The sequence below is a fragment of the Oncorhynchus keta genome, chromosome 19 (assembly GCF_023373465.1).
Source record: "Oncorhynchus keta strain PuntledgeMale-10-30-2019 chromosome 19, Oket_V2, whole genome shotgun sequence".
In the NCBI taxonomy this organism is placed as follows: Eukaryota; Metazoa; Chordata; class Actinopteri; order Salmoniformes; family Salmonidae; genus Oncorhynchus; species Oncorhynchus keta.
Window position 1 is genome coordinate 69,579,709 of NC_068439.1, and position 18,954 is coordinate 69,598,662.

The following is an 18,954-nucleotide window of genomic DNA, read 5'->3' on the forward strand; positions in this document are numbered from 1 at the left end:
GTTACTGTACAGCAGCAGGATTGGATTTTAGGTCTTCAAAATAAAGTCTCTCCACAATCAATGTACCTCTTCCAATATTTAGTCACATTGGGAGTCTTCAGTCACATGCATAGGTGAATATAATTCCATTTCAAAGGCATTTTTTTAATAGCTACAAATTCAAGTGGGGAGGATTTGGACAGCTGCCAGCACCTGTTTGTCATGCCTACTCCCGCTCCCCCTCTTCAGTGCTTGATGTCGCCGGTCTACTAACCACCGTCCAGGGACCATCATTACGTGCACCTGCTCCCCATCATTAAGCACACCTGGACTTGGGACGAACTAAAAGCAGTTATATCCTACCAACGGGACATTAAAAACGGTAATATCTTATGTTTCACCGAGTCTTGGCTGAACGACGACATTAAGAACATACAGCTGGCGGGTTATAAACTCCATCGATAGGACAGAACAGCAGCCTCTGTTAAGACACGGGGCGGGGCCTATGCATATATGTAAACAACAGCTGGTGCACAACATCTAAGGAAGTCTTGAGGTTTTGCCCGCCTGAGGTAGAGTATCTCATGATAAGCTGTAGACCACACTATCTACCAAGAGAGTTTTCATCTGTATTTTTTGAAGCTGTTTACATACCACCACAGACTGAGGCTAGCACTAAGACAACAATCAATGAGCTATATTCCACCATAAGCAAAAAGAAAATGCTCACCCAGAGGCGGTGCTCCTAGTAGCCAGGGACATTAATGCAGAGAAACTTAAATCCGTTTTACCAAATGTCTACCAGCATGTTAAGTATGCAACCAGAGTGAAAAAAACTCTGGATCACTTTTACTCCACACACATTGACGCATACAAAGCTCTCCCCCGCCCTCCATTTGGTAAATCTGACCATAATTCTATCCTCCTGATTCCTGCTTACAAGCTAAAATTAAATCAGGAAGCACCAGTGACTCAGTCTATAAAAAAGTGGTCAGATGAAGCAGATGCTAAACTACAGGACTGCTTTGCTAGCACAGACTGGAATATGTTCCGGGATTCTTCCGATGGCATTGAGGAGTACACCACATCAGTCACTGGCTTTATCAACAAGTGCATCAAGGACGTCGTCCCCACAGTGACTGTACATACATACCCCAACCAGAAGCCATGGATTACAGACAACATTCGCACTGAGCTAAAGGGTAGAGCTGCCGCTTTCAAGGAGAAGAACTCTAACCCAGAAGCTTATAAGAAATCCTGCTATCATTATGCTATCATTATCCACCATTTGTTTCTATGAATAGCATGGATCTTTGAATATTAGACGATGTAGCATAAATCTTGAAAAATGTGTGCAGAGAATCATAGGAGCGAATTAGTGAGTTAGCAATTGTGTGATCATATGAGCACTGCAACCCAGTCTGACAAGCAACAGCGAAGATTTATTTACAATTGGTGGCTGGTGTGTGTGAGACCTACAGCTGTGGGGTAGAAGTATTGTCATCTGTTTAGAATGCTGATGGCTTATAAAGTGATAGTCTTTTGGAGTTTCCCCTTCTGGGTCCCACTGCACAAGTGGAGGGATGGGGTCCACTATAAATACTTACAGAAAACTTCACCAGCAGACAGCTGTACATGCTGCCCAGCCCAAGGTCCAGCTCACAAATAGGGGTCTTGCCCTTACTTACCTCCCTCTTTTCATGGGCAGAGAATTCACATACAAATGTAGTAATTTGAGCCAGTTTGTAATTTGAGCCAGTTTGCTATAGCAGGAAAATAATCCTGCAATTATTATGTGGATTATAATTCATGGACATTTTTGTAGGGGTTAAGGGGAAATCAAGTCTGAAATTTCAAAGTGAAAATTACAAAAATGCCTTTTTAAACCTCAAATACACCACAAGTTTAAAATATAAGTTTTTATGAAACAGGATGATCAAATTAAGATCCTACATCTGTAGGTCGCATCCCAAATGGCACCCTATTACCAATGGGCCCTGGTCAAAAGTTGTGCACTATGTAGGGAATAGGGTGCCATTTGGGACAGACATAATGGTATGCTGTACCATGAGCGTAAGTGTAAATTGGGGACACCAGCCTGGCATGATCACATCCCTATAAGTGGAATACAAGTTGTGACCAACAGCAAATAGTAGTTATATTTTCTGTTTTAACTTCACTGTTATTGAAGGATGGGCATGAGATAGAGGAGAACATGTACGTTGTAGTGGCTGACTTCATATGGTTTGAAGCAACTTCTGAATAACATCGTAAATATTACCACCCTTTCCCCAGAGCCTGTTCAAGATATTCGATACAGAACCTTTAGTTAAACACCCCAATGCAATGCTTTATTTTCTTTCCACATTTCTTCATTTTGGTTCAAATCAAACTGACGCTCCATGACTGTACCTGCGAGAACGCTTGGCATCTCCCCTGAAACAACGACTATTAACGCCCAGCTCTAAAGTAGCTGCTACTATTTTGCTGACAAGATTCTCTCAGTCTGAGTCACACACTTCTTTCATCCGAGACTGTGCGAACTTGGGGCACTTTGGCCCCATTCAGAAGAATTGGCCTAATCGTGTTCTTTCCCTGAGCATCCTCACCACAGATTATGGATCCCCTGTGTCTGTGTCTGCTGTCTGGGCTATTGTGTTGATGATGTGTCATCATCATCATCATCCCTGGCATTGTCCCAAAGCACGACTCCCGATATGAGAGTTGATTATTTTGATTCAAACAACTTTTCATCTATTTATCTTCCATATTCAATCAAAAACGCCCAACTGTTATGAGTATATTGCGTGATCCACCTCTGATACATAGAGATAATGATGCTTCTGAAGCTGACTCATTCCTTAGACTCTAAATACAGAGACACAACAAACACACTGGTCGGATCAATGTCCAAACAAGGCCAGCCAGGCCAGGCCCACTGTATCCTAGCTCCCTGGTGTGAGATGATGGAAAGCCTGTCTCTGGCTCTCTAGATTGTAGGACAATGGAAACAATGGATCTGACTTGGCTGGCACAGTTGGGGGCCAAGAGTGCTTGGCCAGGAAATGTCCTCGTTTCTCTTTTATTATAAGTGCAGAGTGCAGAGTGTCCAAGCAGCAGTAAAGGCAGTAACTAACCCACTACATATACTGTAGTTACAATTACAGTAACCTTGTCCCCAGGCTAATTGAGCATAGTGAGGAGGTGTCTGTTGAAAGAGATTAGAGTTACACATGAATACTGTAAAGTCATGGCAGTCCTGTATTGGTGTGGGTTTATATAGCCTACCACTCAAGGTCACCTGTTTTTTGATGCATTAACATCACACTGAATATATTAGTTTATCCAGGTTAGAAGAACACAGTTGATATTATAGCTACTTGCCTCATAATATTCATTTGGTTCCAGATGTTATTAAAAGTCCCCATGAGAACATTCTTCTAGACCATTCTCACTCACTAGGTTGGGTCCCACACCTATTAGCCATTCTTCTTAGCTAGCTACATAGCCGTCCTTGTATCAGAGATAATTGCATAATTATCGTATTTCGTATTTCGTCGCCCTAACGTAGCCTTCACTGCTATTCGCCCAGGAGCTAGCAACGCTAGCTAACGCACACAGATTAGCATCACTGTAGTGCTATTCACTCAACTGTACGACTTGATTAGTTCAGTGTTAGCTAGCTACATAGCTGTCTTTGTTTCCAAGATAATTGTGTAGTTTAGTGTGTGTAGCCTTGGAGTGATTATCTTAATTCACTGAGGTTCGCTAGCCAGCTATTTGTCGTCCTTAACGTAGGAGACTCTGCTAGCTAGCCAACGTCTACTGAATAGAACTCAACCGGTCGCATTCACAGGTAGTATCACATTTTCATTTCATTACAGTACAACGGTTTGATTTGTTTGATCGTAGCTAGCTACATAGCTAGCTACATAGCCGTCTTTGTTTCAAAGATAATTGTGTAGTCTAGAGCGATTTCCTAGGTTAGCTAGCCAGCTATTGTCGTTCTTTTAACTCAACGTAACGTAAACAACACTGCTAGCTAGCCAGCTAGCCCCCCGAATAGCAGCACTGTAGAAATTATTACACTCAACGGAACGACTTGATTAGTGTAGTGTCAACAACGCAGCTACTGCCAGCTAGCCTACTTTAGCAGTACTGTATCATTTTAATCATTTTAGTCAATAAGATTCTTGCTACGTAAGCCTAACTTTCTGAACATTCGAGACGTGTAGTCCGCTTGTCATTCAATTTCCTTGCATTAGCGTAGCCTTTTCTGTAGCCTGTCAACTATGTGTCTGTCTATCCCTGTTCTCTCCTCTCTGCACAGACCATACAAACGCTCCACACCGCGTGGCCGCGACCACCCTAACCTGGTGGTCCCAGCGCGTACGACCCACGTGGAGTTCCAGGTCTCCGGTAGCCTCTGGAACTGCCAATCTGCGGCCAACAAGGCAGAGTTCATCTCAGCCTATGCCTCCCTCCAGTCCCTTGACTTCTTGGCACTGACGGAAACATGGATCACCACAGATAACACTGCTACTCCTACTGCTCTCTCCTCGTCCGCCCACGTGTTCTCGCACACCCCGAGAGCTTCTGGTCAGCGGGGTGGTGGCACCGGGATCCTCATCTCTCCCAAGTGGTCTTTCTCTCTTTCTCCCCTTACCCATCTGTCTATTGCCTCCTTTGAATTCCATGCTGTCACAGTTACCAGCCCTTTCAAGCTTAACATCCTTATCATTTATCGCCCTCCAGGTTCCTCGGAGAGTTCATCAATGAGCTTGATGCCTTGATAAGCTCCTTTCCTGAGGACGGCTCACCTCTCACAGTTCTGGGCGACTTTAACCTCCCCACGTCTACCTTTGACTCATTCCTCTCTGCCTCCTTCTTTCCACTCCTCTCCTCTTTTGACCTCACCCTCTCACCTTCCCCCTACTCACAAGGCAGGCAATACGCTTGACCTCATCTTTACTAGATGCTGTTCTTCCACTAACCTCATTGCAACTCCCCTCCAAGTCTCCGACCACTACCTTGTATCCTTTTCCCTCTCGCTCTCATCCAACACTTCCCACACTGCCCCTACTCGGATGGTATCGCGCCGTCCCAACCTTCGCTCTCTCTCCCCCCGCTACTCTCTCCTCTTCCATCCTATCTTCTCTTCCCTCTGCTCAAACTTTCTCCAACCTATCTCCTGATTCTGCCTCCTCAACCCTCCTCTCCTCCCTTACTGCATCCTTTGACTCCCTATGTCCCCTATCCTCCAGGCCGGCTCGGTCCTCCCCTCCCCGCTCCGTGGCTCGACGACTCATTGCGAGCTCACAGAACAGGGCTCCGGGCAGCCGAGCGGAAATGGAGGAAAACTCGCCTCCCTGCGGACCTGGCATCCTTTCACTCCCTCCTCTCTACATTTTCCTCCTCTGTCTCTGCTGCTAAAGCCACTTTCTACCATTCTAAGTTCCAAGCATCTGCCTCTAACCCTAGGAAGCTCTTTGCCACCTTCTCCTCCCTCCTGAATCCTCCCCCCTCCCTCCTCCCTCTCTGCAGATGACTTCGTCAACCATTTTGAAAAGAAGGTCGATGACATCCGATCCTCGTTTGCTAAGTCAAACGACACCGCTGGTTCTGCTCACACTGCCCTACCCTATGCTCTGACCTCTTTCTCCCCTCTCTCTCCAGATGAAATCTCGCGTCTTGTGACGGCCGGCCGCCCAACAACCTGCCCGCTTGACCCTATCCCCTCCTCTCTTCTCCAGACCATTTCCGGAGACCTTCTCCCTTACCTCACCTCGCTCATCAACTCATCCCTGACCGCTGGCTACGTCCCTCCCGTCTTCAAGAGAGCGAGAGTTGCACCCCCTTCTGAAAAAACCTACACTCGATCCCTCCGATGTCAACAACTACAGACCAGTATCCCTTCTCTCTTTTCTCTCCAAAACTCTTGAGCGTGCCGTCCTTGGCCAGCTCTACCGCTATCTCTCTCAGAATGACCTTCTTGATCCAAATCAGTCAGGTTTCAAGACTAGTCATTCAACTGAGACTGCTCTTCTCTGTATCACGGAGCGCTCCGCACTGCTAAAGCTAACTCTCTCTCCTCTGCTCTCATCCTTCTAGACCTATCGGCTGCCTTCGATACTGTGAACCATCAGATCCTCCTCTCCACCCTCTCCGAGTTGGGCATCTCCGGCGCGGCCCACGCTTGGATTGCGTCCTACCTGACAGGTCGCTCCTACCAGGTGGCGTGGCGAGAATCTGTCTCCTCACCACGCGCTCTCACCACTGGTGTCCCCCAGGGCTCTGTTCTAGGCCCTCTCTTATTCTCGCTATACACCAAGTCACTTGGCTCTGTCATAACCTCACATGGTCTCTCCTATCATTGCTATGCAGACGACACACAATTAATCTTCTCCTTTCCCCCTTCTGATGACCAGGTGGCGAATCGCATCTCTGCATGTCTGGCAGACATATCAGTGTGGATGACGGATCACCACCTCAAGCTGAACCTCAGCAAGACGGAGCTCCTCTTCCTCCCGGGGAAGGACTGCCCGTTCCATGATCTCGCCATCACGGTTGACAACTCCATTGTGTCCTCCTCCCAGAGCGCTAAGAACCTTGGCGTGATCCTGGACAACACCCTGACGTTCTCAACTAACATCAAGGCGGTGTCCCGTTCCTGTAGGTTCATGCTCTACAACATCCGCAGAGTACGACCCTGCCTCACACAGGAAGCGGCGCAGGTCCTAATCCAGGCACTTGTCATCTCCCGTCTTGATTACTGCAACTCGCTGTTGGCTGGGCTCCCTGCCTGTGCCATTAAACCCCTACAACTCATCCAGAACGCCGCAGCCCGTCTGGTGTTCAACCTTCCCAAGTTCTCTCACGTCACCCCGCTCCTCCGCTCTCTCCACTGGCTTCCAGTTGAAGCTCGCATCCGCTACAAGACCATGGTGCTCGCCTACGGAGCTGTGAGGGGAACGGCACCTCAGTACCTCCAGGCTCTGATCAGGCCCTACACCCAAACAAGGGCACTGCGTTCATCCACCTCTGGCCTGCTCGCCTCCCTACCACTGAGGAAGTACAGTTCCCGCTCAGCCCAGTCAAAACTGTTCGCTGCTCTGGCCCCCAATGGTGGAACAAACTCCCTCACGACGCCAGGACAGCGGAGTCAATCACCACCTTCCGGAGACACCTGAAACCCCACCTCTTCAAGGAATACCTAGGATAGGGTAAGTAAGGGTAGGTAATCCTTCTCCCCCAACAAGATTTAGATGCAAGTGGCTGTTCCACTGGTTGTCATAAGGTGTATGCACCAATTTGTAAGTCGCTCTGGATAAGAGCGTCTGCTAAATGACTTAAATGTAAATGTAAATGTATTCACAATCAATAACAGCAATTTAAGAGAGGGCCCTCTTTCCATTTACTGTAACCAGCATTCTCACCTACTGAGCACCAACCAACACCGGACGCCCATGGACGATGAAAAGTAGTTGAAATTTGGTCAGTCCACCCTGGTCTTGATGTTAACATTCACAAACGGACCGGTCTGGGACCAAAACTAAACCTATCATTGACTTAAGTTTCACATGTTTGATAGCAAAGTACAGTACAGTGAGTAGACCACAGTAGAGTACAATACAGTACAGTACTGCACAGCACAGTGATAGAGCACAGTACAGTAACGAAAAGTAGAGTATAGTAAAGTCTATTGTACTGTACTAAACTCTACTTTACTGAACTATAATCTACTATACTGCACTCTACTGTACTGAACAATAATCTACTGTACTAAACTATACTGTACTGTTCTGAACTATACTGTTCTCTGCTCTGCTCTGATGTTAAAACTTGTGAAACTTAAGGGGAATGACACTAATATGCATAATTATGCATTTCATGTGTAGTACAGATCAGGGCCCCATGATGTAATTCCGTTACCATAATTCCATTCCCGGGTGTAAATCCACTTCACTTACTGTAATTCAATAACCATAAGAGATTTTTTCAAACTCAAGGTGTCAATGTCATAGCTGACACCCCATTCTTTCTGCAGACATCTTTGAATCTTGAATCTGAGCAGATATTTAAGTCTTTGGAAAACGTGGTCGCATAAAACCCTGAGGGAGATTTTACCATAATTCCGTCATCAAAGTTTGCTCTGCACAGTTCTTCCACTAAATTAGTTTTTGTAAAATTCTGTGGAAATTGTTGAAAGTAGTCCTTGTGCATAGAGTTATATGGTTTGTTAAAATTTGATAAATGGTTTTTGCTTGGCATACATTTGAAAGTTTAAAAAACAGAGACAAAGTGCAATTCTTGTCGTCCCTGTGGTCCGTTTTCCCCCTGAAGGTGAGAATGCGGTCCAGGTGCAGCACAGCCATGGAGGGCCCAGATGACAGACAGATAAACCGGGTTACCCAGCCCACCAAAGCCTTCACCAAAGAGGAGGAGGAGAACACACTAGAGAAACAGAAAGAGGGGAGGATCCAGACAGTGGAGCCTGGAAAGGTGAAAAGGCCCCAGAGAACCCCAGAGAGCAGCAGAGGACAACAGAATGCAGCATGGGTGACGGACCTCTCTAAGGAGGACTTTCTCCGTCTGCTGGGGGTCATGGAGGGGGAGGTGCAGGTGAGAGATTCGCCACTAACACTGTGCTGCTGTGTGCTAGCTACTGCAACTTCTAACATTCTGCGTCCCAAAGGGCGCCCTACTCCCTTGACAGTGCTCTGGTAAAAAAAACGTCTTTTTTTTTTTAAAGTAGTGCACTATATAGGGAATAGGGTTCCATTTGGAATGCAATCAGAGTTTCTTCACACTGTGCTGCTGTGTGCTAACTGCTAACATTGTGGTCAGTAGTTTTGGTTATATTTGGCAGGTGGTAACATCTCAGTGTCAGGCTTGACATGTTAGTGTAACCAGGAGTCATCCTACTGACTCACTGCTGGGGAGTCAACCTCAGTGTCATCGGCCATGAACTCTGGTCCCTTCCAACCCTGCCCCACTCTGCAGATCCCGATGAGCAAGAAGCAGAGACCACTAGGGGCTGTCCAGTGTTAAGCCTGCTGCTTAAAGAGTTCCATTTAGAGTTCCACTTCTAAACAAACCTCCAGGGAGAGAGGGCTGCTGCTGCTGTCAGTTCTATCCTCAACCCTCGCTCCATCCAGCTGATTTGTTTAGGTGTGTTGATGACTTTCCAAAGTTGCAACTTGGGGTAAACAACATGCCCTCCTACTACACCGTATGTTGAAATGTAACCCTGAACATGTTGAAATGTAACCCTGAACATGTTGAAATCCAACATGCTCTGAATGTCTGATCAACACTGAAGAATGGTTCATACTATCTAAATGACTAATGATAGTACAGTGGTGTCACGATAAAGAAAGGTATTGTTGTATAACTGGCACATTATATAGTGAACTACTTTTGGGCTCTGGTCAAAAGTTGTGCACTACATAGGGAATAGGGTGCCATTTGAGAAACAGCCTGTGTTATGAAAATTGCATTTGAATAAAAGGAGACACTCAGGGGTCTGACTAGAACAGCGCCACCCTGTGGGGAGAGTTAAGATCACAGTGCTGGAAAAAACCACCATAAAATTGACTGTTTATTTTCAATAGTTGCCCCACCCTGTGGTCATGTCAATATGATGATCATACTTCCAAATAATTGTATATGGTTTCTCCTGGATATTCTCCAACCATTCTGACAGCTCATAAACCACTTAAAAAAAAACTCATTCTCTAATCACAATAACAAAGCCACATCTGTCAGTTTGAAGTGGTTTTATTGTCATCTCGAATAAAGAATATCAAAGTAAAAAGAAGGTTATTGTCTTTGTCTCTCTGTTTAAATGGTTCTTAGGTGACCTAACGTGTCCCCCTGCTCCTCGTGTCTGTAGGCCAGAGAGGATATCATCCACATGCTGAAGTCAGAGCGTACCCAACCCGAAGCCCTGGAGGCCCATTACGGCTCAGCTGCCCCAATCAAACCCCTCCAGGCCCTGCAGAGAGACAGCCTACTGACCAACAACACTTCAACGCTAGGGGACGACGTCTACCAGATGCCCATGCAAGAGGTAAGGCAGTGCCACGATAGAAATGTATATAAAAATGAATATAGATTAAATATAGCTAGCCATTAGCTGTGCTAATAAACAAGTCAATGTTTAATGTTTAATATATTGGATAGATACCAGTGTATGAATGAGTCAGACAAATGGCTCCCTATTCCCTAATTAGTGCACTAATTTTGACCATATGGGCCCTGGTCAAAAGTAGTGCATTAATTTGGTATTAGGGTTCCATTTGGGACAAAACCATGGTGGTTGACATTGAAGACCCTCTAATATGTTGATCAGTTGGACCGGCTGGAGGACAAGCATCGCGAGACTTATAGGCGTATGCTGGAGCAGCTGCTGCTAGCTGAGAAGTGTCACCGCCGCACGGTTAACGAGCTGGACATTGAGAAACGCAAACACACCGACTTCATGAACAAGAGTGATGACTTCACCAACCTACTGGAACAGGAGAGGGAGAGGTGAGGGGAAGTGTGTGTGAGTGAGATTTGCCTGTTCCTATCTCATTCCATGCGAGTATGTACATCATGTTTACTACAGAATCAGTTGTGTGTCACGGGGATGTTGAGAAACAGGACATGATGAGGGATGAAAGAGAAATCAATCTCGGCCATGATGGGAGAGGGTTGGCGTCACTATCACAGCGTCACACACCACAGCCATCTGCTCTGATGCCATGCTACAGCTCTTCTCTGCCTCACACACACACACGCGCACACACGTACACACACGTACACACATACACGTTTGTTTTCCTATCCTTGTGGTCACTAAACATTTGATTCCCATTCCAAATTCTATTTTCCCTAACCCTAAACCTAACTTAACTTTAATCCCAAACCTAACCCTTAACACCTAATTCTAACCCATTTCTAACCCTAAACTATAAACCTAAAATAGTTTTTGTTCCTTGTGTGGAACGGCAAAATGTCCCAACTTGTCAGAATTTTCCTTGCCTTGCTAGGACTTCTGGTCCCCACATAGATAGTAAAACCAAAACACACACACACACACACACACACACACACACACACACACACACACACACACACACACACACACACACACACACACACACACACACACACACACACACACACACACACACACACACACACACACACACACACACACACACACACACACCCTCCTGTAGGTTTGCACTCCAAACCTGCTCCTGGAGAGCTACCCTCCTGTAGGTTTGCACTCCAAACCTGCTCCTGGAGAGCTACCCTCCTGTTGGTTTGCACTCCAACCCTGCTCCTGGAGACCTACCCTCCTGTAGGTTTGCACTCCAACCCTGTTCCTGGAGAGCTACTCTCCTGTAGGTTTGCACTCCAACCCTGTTCCTGGAGAGCTACTCTCCTGTAGGTTTTAACTCCAACCCCAGTTGTAACTGATCTGATTCTCCAGGAACATGATTGGAGAGCTACCCTCCTGTAGGTTCACACTCCAACCCCAGCTGTAACTAATCTGATTCTCCAGGAACAGGGTTGGAGAGCTACCCTCCTGTAGGTTTGCACTCCAACCCCCGTTGTAACTAATCTGATTCTCCAGGAACAGGGTTGGAGAGCACTGACGTAACCATTGTCAATGAACACACCATATAGAAGAGGTACTGACATAGTGAAATACATGTTGCTATAGCTATGATTCACAGTATTATGGCAATATTACTTAGATTACTTTTCTAATGGCATTGCTGTTATATTAATAACACACCCATTTACCTTTATTATTAACAAGCTGTCATTTCCCATCAAATACACTTATCCTACTGTGAGACCAACTATGTTTTTGGCTATGTCTTTAAAGTAACTGTCCAGTGAAAATCTCACTTTTAAAAGTTCATATTCTGTTAACTCATACCTAAATAATGTTGTTGACCCATCCTATACTCGAATTTGTGGCCAAAGTATAAATGGAAAAAGATGTATTAAAAAAAACAGAAAACTTGTATCTGAAACAAACTGTAAAAAATACTTGCTATTTCTTCATGGAGGATGATGTCATCCTAAACTGGCCAATCAGCGGTCTACTCGCATTAATATTTTTTATGACTGGTATACGCCAACACCATTCTGTTATTGGGGTACGCCCACACCATTCCAACACAGAAGAGCTGATTTTTAACATGCTTAATTACCAATTTCTGTAAGGAAAACTATTTCACCCATATGGTAATTATAGGTCATATTTCATAGAAATCTGGAAACACTGGACAGTTACTTTAAAACAAGACGATGTATATGAGATTTAAAAAATACAATACCAGCATGATGCTCCAAAGCGGAATTTATGAGGCTCATAACAGAGGTGGAATCCAGATGTCAATCTAATCTGGCCCCCAGTTTAGTGCCTCAGTGGTACCCTGTTCCATATGTAGTGCACTACTTTTGATCAGGGCCTATAGGGCTCCGGTTAAAGGTAGTGCACTATGTAAGGAATAGGGTGCCATTTGGGATGTAGACTTAAAGACCTGCAAGTCAGGACAGAACCACTGACATCATCACCTATGTAAAAAGGGGAATTTGGGATACCTAGTCAGTTGCACAACTGAATGCATTAAACTAAAATCAGTAATCTGAGTAATGTGATAAGACCCAGAGCAGGGATCTGTCTATCTGATAATGCATGGTCATGAATGGCCCCTCACCATCAGAACACTACAGTGCTACTCCAAGTGTAAAACGCTCCCCAATGGAAAGAACTCATGCCTCACTGAACCGTTTACCCACAACATGAAAATATGGTAGTGTTTTGACAGTGGATTGCATGCTTATTGACCAGTGGGCTTATGTAAGGAACTGATGGTTGGCTGTTCCTATTTGAGGAACAAATTGTGTTTTATATGTCTTCTTCTATGAGAAAAAAAGCTGCCCTGAGTTTCCAAATAAAAGCTGTGTACACAAATAATTTCAGTCAATTATAATTTTCTATAATGAATGACCTTAATTATTTAATTGCCTCTTGTTCATATGTTTTTCACATGTTGTTCGTTATATTTCCGTACATGCAAATACATACATGCTCCTTCAGTAGTGCACTGGCTGAGTCTTCTCACGAAAGCATGTGAAGCGTCCGAACGGTTTTGGACATACCCCTCTCTGGAAAGATGAGAATCTTATGAGCACAATCTGCTCTACAACCCCCACAAGTGCCATGAGCCTCGTCTGAAAGTAACCGCGGTAGAGGGACGAAAAATATATGGGAGTGACTAGGGCATTTCCACGTAAAAGGGGGTCTTTTTTACCCCCCCCAATTTTGTGGTATCCAATTGTTAGTAGCTACTATCTTGTCTCATCGCTACAACTCCCATACGGGCTCGGGAGAGACAAAGGTTGAAAGTCATGCGTCCTCCGATACACAACCCAACCAAGCCGCACTGCTTCTTAACACAACGCGCATCCAACCCGGAAGCCAGCCGCACCCATTTCGGGGCTAGTGGTTAGAGCGTTGGACTAGTAACCGAAAGGTTGCAAGTTCGAATCCCCGAGCTGACAAGGTACAAATCTGTCGTTCTGCCCCTGAACAGGCAGTTAACCCGCTGTTCCTAGGCTGTCATTGAAAATAAGAATTTGTTCTTAACTGACTTGCCTAGTAAAATAAAGGTAAAATAAAGGTAAAATATGTGTGTCGGAGGAAACACCGTGCACCTGGTGACCTGGTTAGCGTGCACTGCGCCCGGCCCGCCACAGGAGTTGCTAGTGCACGATGAGACAAGGATATCCCTACCAGCCAAACCCTCCCTAACCCGGACGACGCTAGGTCAATTGTGCGTCGCCCCATGGACCTCCCGGTCGTGGCCGGATGCGACAGAGCCTGGGCTCAAATCCAGAGTCTCTGGTGGCACAGCTTGCACTGCACCACCTGGGAGGCCCTAAGGTATACATATTTTTTGAGGGCTTCTTAAATCTCTCAGATATAGGACAGACACTTCAAAACTTACTTCCTTTTGATTACATTTTTAACATCTGTTTTTGCATGTATGAATAGGTTATTAAAAGGCTTTTCTATGGGCTAATAAGTGTTTGATCAAATAATATATACCTGTAGTTTTTATTCCTGCAGGGTTTCTAAAAATTGAAAATCAAATAGCTAAATGATCATTGGTATGACCATCTTAAAACAATTCCATATGTTAGCTGAGTAGAAACCCAGCCTCGGGCCCTTAGACTCTAGGTGGATACAATAGGCGTTTCTTTAGTAAAAAGACAGGTGCTGCTGATAATACTGCAATCGTCGTCGAGGCAGAGGACATGTATGTGTAGTCCATGTATCTGATGCTGTCTGGCCAAAAAGATTATGGCATGTCATACTCTTTTTGTCTTGACAGCATCAGATACATGGGCTACATATAGTAAGACAGAGGGGGCGCTGTTTCGCTTGCTTGGATGCTGTCTTCGGTGAGAACATACAACAATTGCAAAGAAGTTACAGTTCATAAGGAAATCAGTCAATTGAAATAAATAAATGAGGCCCTAATCGATGGATTTCACATGACTGGGAATACAGATATGCATTGGTTGGTCCCAGATACCTTATCAAAATGAGGTGATGTCGGCAGATGGACAGCACAACAATGGGCTTCAGGATCTCATCACAGTATCTCATTCAAAAGTGCATTCAAATTAACGTAGATAAAATGCAGTTGTGGTATGGGCAATTGTGCCCATACCATAACCCCATCGCCACCATGGTGTACTCTGTTCACAACGTTGATTCAGTGTAGTTTCAGTCACTTGCTAATTAAAGGAAAGTTGACGGGTGCACAGTGCACTGTTCGGATGCTGAAATTATTTTGGATGAATGTGAGGAGGACATTTTTTAAGTGATTTGTTTGACAATCAGATGAAACCATCACGACTGTTTGTGTTCATTGCACATTAAAAAGGTACTGCATTTTTTTACAGTTAAATTGACATGTCTTTACTATAAATCCTGAGGGGTCCTCAGACTGGCCTCTGCCTGGGGCCTCCAAATCCCTAAGTCCACCACTGCAGTGGTGAGATGTTTCTATCTCTGTTTGTGAGAAATAGACAAGAGGATGTTACCCACTCTGCCAGACAGTAAATGCCAGACACCGACGCTTCCCGGCATACACTCTGTGTTTTTCAGACATACAGCCCAGCATCCAGAATGGCACCCTATTCGCTACATAGTGCAGTACTTTTGACCAGAGCCTTATGGGCCCTAGTTAAAAGTAGTGTATAGGGCTCTGGTCAAAAGTAGTGCACTATATAAGGAACAAGGTGCTATTTGGGACACATACAGTCTTTCCATGGACCCAATACACATCTGCATAGTCAGGTAGGGCTTCACATTACTTAATGATTTTGAGGAATGCCCTTGAAATCCTAGTGCCCCACCTGTGCTCTGCCTTGTTTTTCTGAGTTGAGGACATGTAGAGTGGTAGGTTCAGTGAACTAGTGAACAAATTCACAGAGATTTCACGGTCTGTTGGATGTAGCTTGGAGAAGACAGCCCATGACTTCAGAGTCTAATTACCTTGTTGAAAACAGACAGCATGCTGGCAGACACCCATAGACTACCAGTCACTGTGCTTACGCTAGTTAGCATTTGCCCACGAAACTACGTCGAACTTCCTTCATACTGGACATAAAAGTGTTATCCACAAGTTGATTTGACTTAGTTAAAGGGCCTCAAAATCCCAAAGTATTCCTTTAAGCAGGCTGAGAACAACAAGCTGACCAACAACCATACATTTAGTTAAAGCCTTTAGCTAGGTTTATATGAATGGAGTCTTAGAGGGAGTGTTAAATATATGACATGTTTAAATAATACATTTGAGGGGTTTTATATTCCTATTTGGTTTGAGTGGGTCACATTCAGCATCATCGGAAATGACAGACTAGTAACTTCTGCACAATTCAAATGCATGAAAATGATTATACTCCATCTCCAAACATGTTGTCACCTCAACATCATTACTCATTTGGTGAGCAGATGTCCATCTCTGGTTTTCTCTCAGTCTCGAGTTTTGAAACGATTTTGTAAAGCAGCATGTGCTTTGTGTGTGGGAGTCTGCATACTGCAAACTAGATACTTACATGCTCTTGTCTTGTACTCTCTGACGCACAGATTTGCAGTTGCCCCGTCAACCCCCACCCCTCACCGATGACCCTTCCCCTCCGCGCCTCCCCATCAACCCCCACCCCCCACCGATGACCCTTCCCCTCCGCGCCTCCCCCATCAACCCCCACCGATGACCCTTACCCTCCGCGCCTCCCCCGTCAACCCCCTCCCCCGCTCTCTCAGCACCGTGTGATAACACATTCCTCCCAGCTGCAGTCATCTCAGACATTCACTCACTGTAGGTGATGTCATAGACTGGACAACCCTGAGCACCTGTGAAAGGATGCAGGTCAGTGCACACACAGAGACAGACAGAGAGACATCTACTCCACTCTGGTGGAACCTCTACCACCACTCCTTTTCTATCAGGTCTTCTGTCAGTAGTTATTCTTACAAGAAGATAGGTATGTTTTCCCTACATTAAAATATAGTGATATGGCCGTCTCTGTTTTCCAAATGTGTTACTTTAAACTGAAACAAAAAAATCAGACAAGATGTTACTCTCCCAGAGGAAAACATTCTCCCTGAGTCGAGGGATTTTTTTCAAATGTGACTTCTTCCTTTCTGTTCAAAGTTTTTTAAAATAGTATTCGTTATATTAATTGGTGTGTCATTAGTTTTGTCTCTCCTGTGGGCTTGGCTTTGGCCACAGACATGTGGTATGGGAGGTTTGGACCTTCTCTGCTAGACGTCACTGATAGGCCTCTGTCAACAGAATTCCTATGAATAGCCCTGACCACCAGGAAACACACTGGTCATCTGATAAAGGACGTATTCATAATGCCATGAAACACTACCATCACCACTGAGAATGGTGGAATCCAGGAGGTATCTTGTAGCACAACAATATTAGTCATAAGTAGTGCACTATAAAGGGAATAGGGTGCCATTTGGAACGCAAACGTGGTCTCCTCAGTAAGATTTTCTGCATACCTTGAAGTAGCCTTGTTGTATAATTCCTCTCTCCTGAAATGCAGTGGTAGCTAATGGTAAATATTTGTGGTGAGTCATGCAACAGTTAATTCCTCTATTTCCCTTAATCTGGAGCCTTTTCTCCTCGACAGCTGCCAGGCAGATTGTGTTGAAGGCCACCCTGGACCTCGTGACGCAGGTTTTAGGATTCATATGACGAGTGACATCGTCTGTGTGGTATTTGCATGATTCCATTTCAACAAGACTCCAAGTGTTGCTTCCCAACCAGGAACTGTAGTGTGGGTGAGAGATCCTGTATGTGCTTTAATGGTGAGAGCATTGCTGTGCTGCAAATATCTGCATCCTTCCTGCGACAGACTAGCGTTCTAGGGGTGTATTTATTCATTAAGCTTCCTTGCAGTACAGAAACAAGAGCTTGGCCCATATGGCAGGAGTCTTTCTGGTCTACTTTTATCCCACCTTGGGATAAATGTATGTAGTAGTAGCATCCTACACAGATAGACATTTTGATTTTGTTCTACCACTTTGCTTCCCTTTGCATTCAAGGGACAGAAGATAATGAACTAGAGGGTCTGGCACTAGTGTGACATTGTTCTCCCCGAAACAAAACTTTCCCCTTGTTTCTATGGAAACACGGTTGGCCGCAAGGACAGGAGACAATTGGGTCAGGCAAGACAACAGCTAGTATATGAGAAGTGGAAAGACACTACTAACTTAGTATCACTTTACCTCTGGTCTAAAAGGCTGCTGCAAATCTACTGTATTTCTCACAAATACAATTCCCCCTCTCTGTTGGAGGAGAGAGAAAGAAAAGAAAGAGGGGGACAGGAAAGATGGTGTGAAAAGCCTTCCTCCCTGGCTTGAACTCCTCCTCTGTGGCCAAACAAGGGCAGCACCATTCTGTGCCATGAATGGGAGGAGGGATGACATCACCACCCGCAAGTGGAGCAGGGCTAGTTTTACACAACATTCACCTTTCATTGTCCATTGATGACATGTTTGGAATGTGATGGCTAAGTCCCTGTGGAGTGGGGGCCCTCTCATGACAAGCTCAGCTCCTGCACTATCCAAAACACACTAGGCAAGGACCTACCTGCTATGCATCCCTCCTGACTAGCAGTCGGTAAGTCTGATAGCTTAAGCTGTTGAAACTTTGAGAAAACAGCGAAATCTGGCTGCGATCATTGTTGTTAGACCGGCTCCTGGTGGATTTGGGTAATGTGCCATGCAGGGAGAATGTTTGTAATACAAAGTAACAGGCTTCAACCAAGGACAATGATGTGCAGGACTCACGCCTGATTATAATGTGTTTCTAGTGTGTCTACCATATGGATGGGGACCTGTTGCAGTCAGCAGACTCTCTCTATAGCACTTGGACAGAGAGACTCCCGCAGAGATTAGTTAAACATCTACTAACATTATTCCGTTAAGGTTCACTCGGTGGCCCTAGGTTGGCAGTGTGCCACATTAAGGACACTGGTTGTGTTTTTACAGTTTAGCTAGCATATCTCTGATGTTGTGGTCCTTTGCTCTGTGTGAAGGGCAGGGTTACCCCTGTTGAGGAGAATCACATGAGGGTTCAGGCTTCTAATCTGCCCTCCTGTTGTTCCCTCTCCTATCATGCCTTTGCCATCTCTTCTGCTTGCCTGCCTCCCATTCCAGCTCCCACCACTGCCCACGGGACTCTGGGCTGGGGGTAAGGAACTCATTTTGAGTCTGATCAGGCTCCTCTACTCTGGGAACTACAGAGATGTGCAAGTGCACACTAGCAGGGCAATCTATACAGTGTAGTTCACTTCAGTGTCTCACATGCTACCTATCACAAATAAATGTTTGAAATGTTAGTAACTTTGGAGATTTGTGAGAAATGATGA

General features: G+C 45.2%; 1 protein-coding gene across 5 annotated transcripts in view; it reads left to right on the forward strand.

Annotated features, from left to right (window-relative positions):
* Nucleotides 1–18,954, forward strand: part of LOC118398784 (filamin-A-interacting protein 1-like) — a 29,999-nt gene that overhangs the window by 5,674 nt on the left and 5,371 nt on the right. For 3 of the 5 annotated variants that reach the window (XM_035794487.1, XM_035794485.2, XM_035794486.2), the window contains exons 2-4: nt 8,323–8,601; nt 9,875–10,051; nt 10,334–10,512. In XM_035794487.1, the coding sequence (XP_035650380.1) occupies nt 8,329–8,601; nt 9,875–10,051; nt 10,334–10,512 (629 nt within the window). In that variant the 5' untranslated portion in view covers nt 8,323–8,328. Of the gene's footprint in view, nt 1–8,322; nt 8,602–8,856; nt 9,151–9,874; nt 10,052–10,333; nt 10,513–18,215; nt 18,777–18,954 lie in introns of those variants that run through there. The other 2 variants (XM_052471147.1, XM_035794490.2) reach the window with 2 other exon arrangements.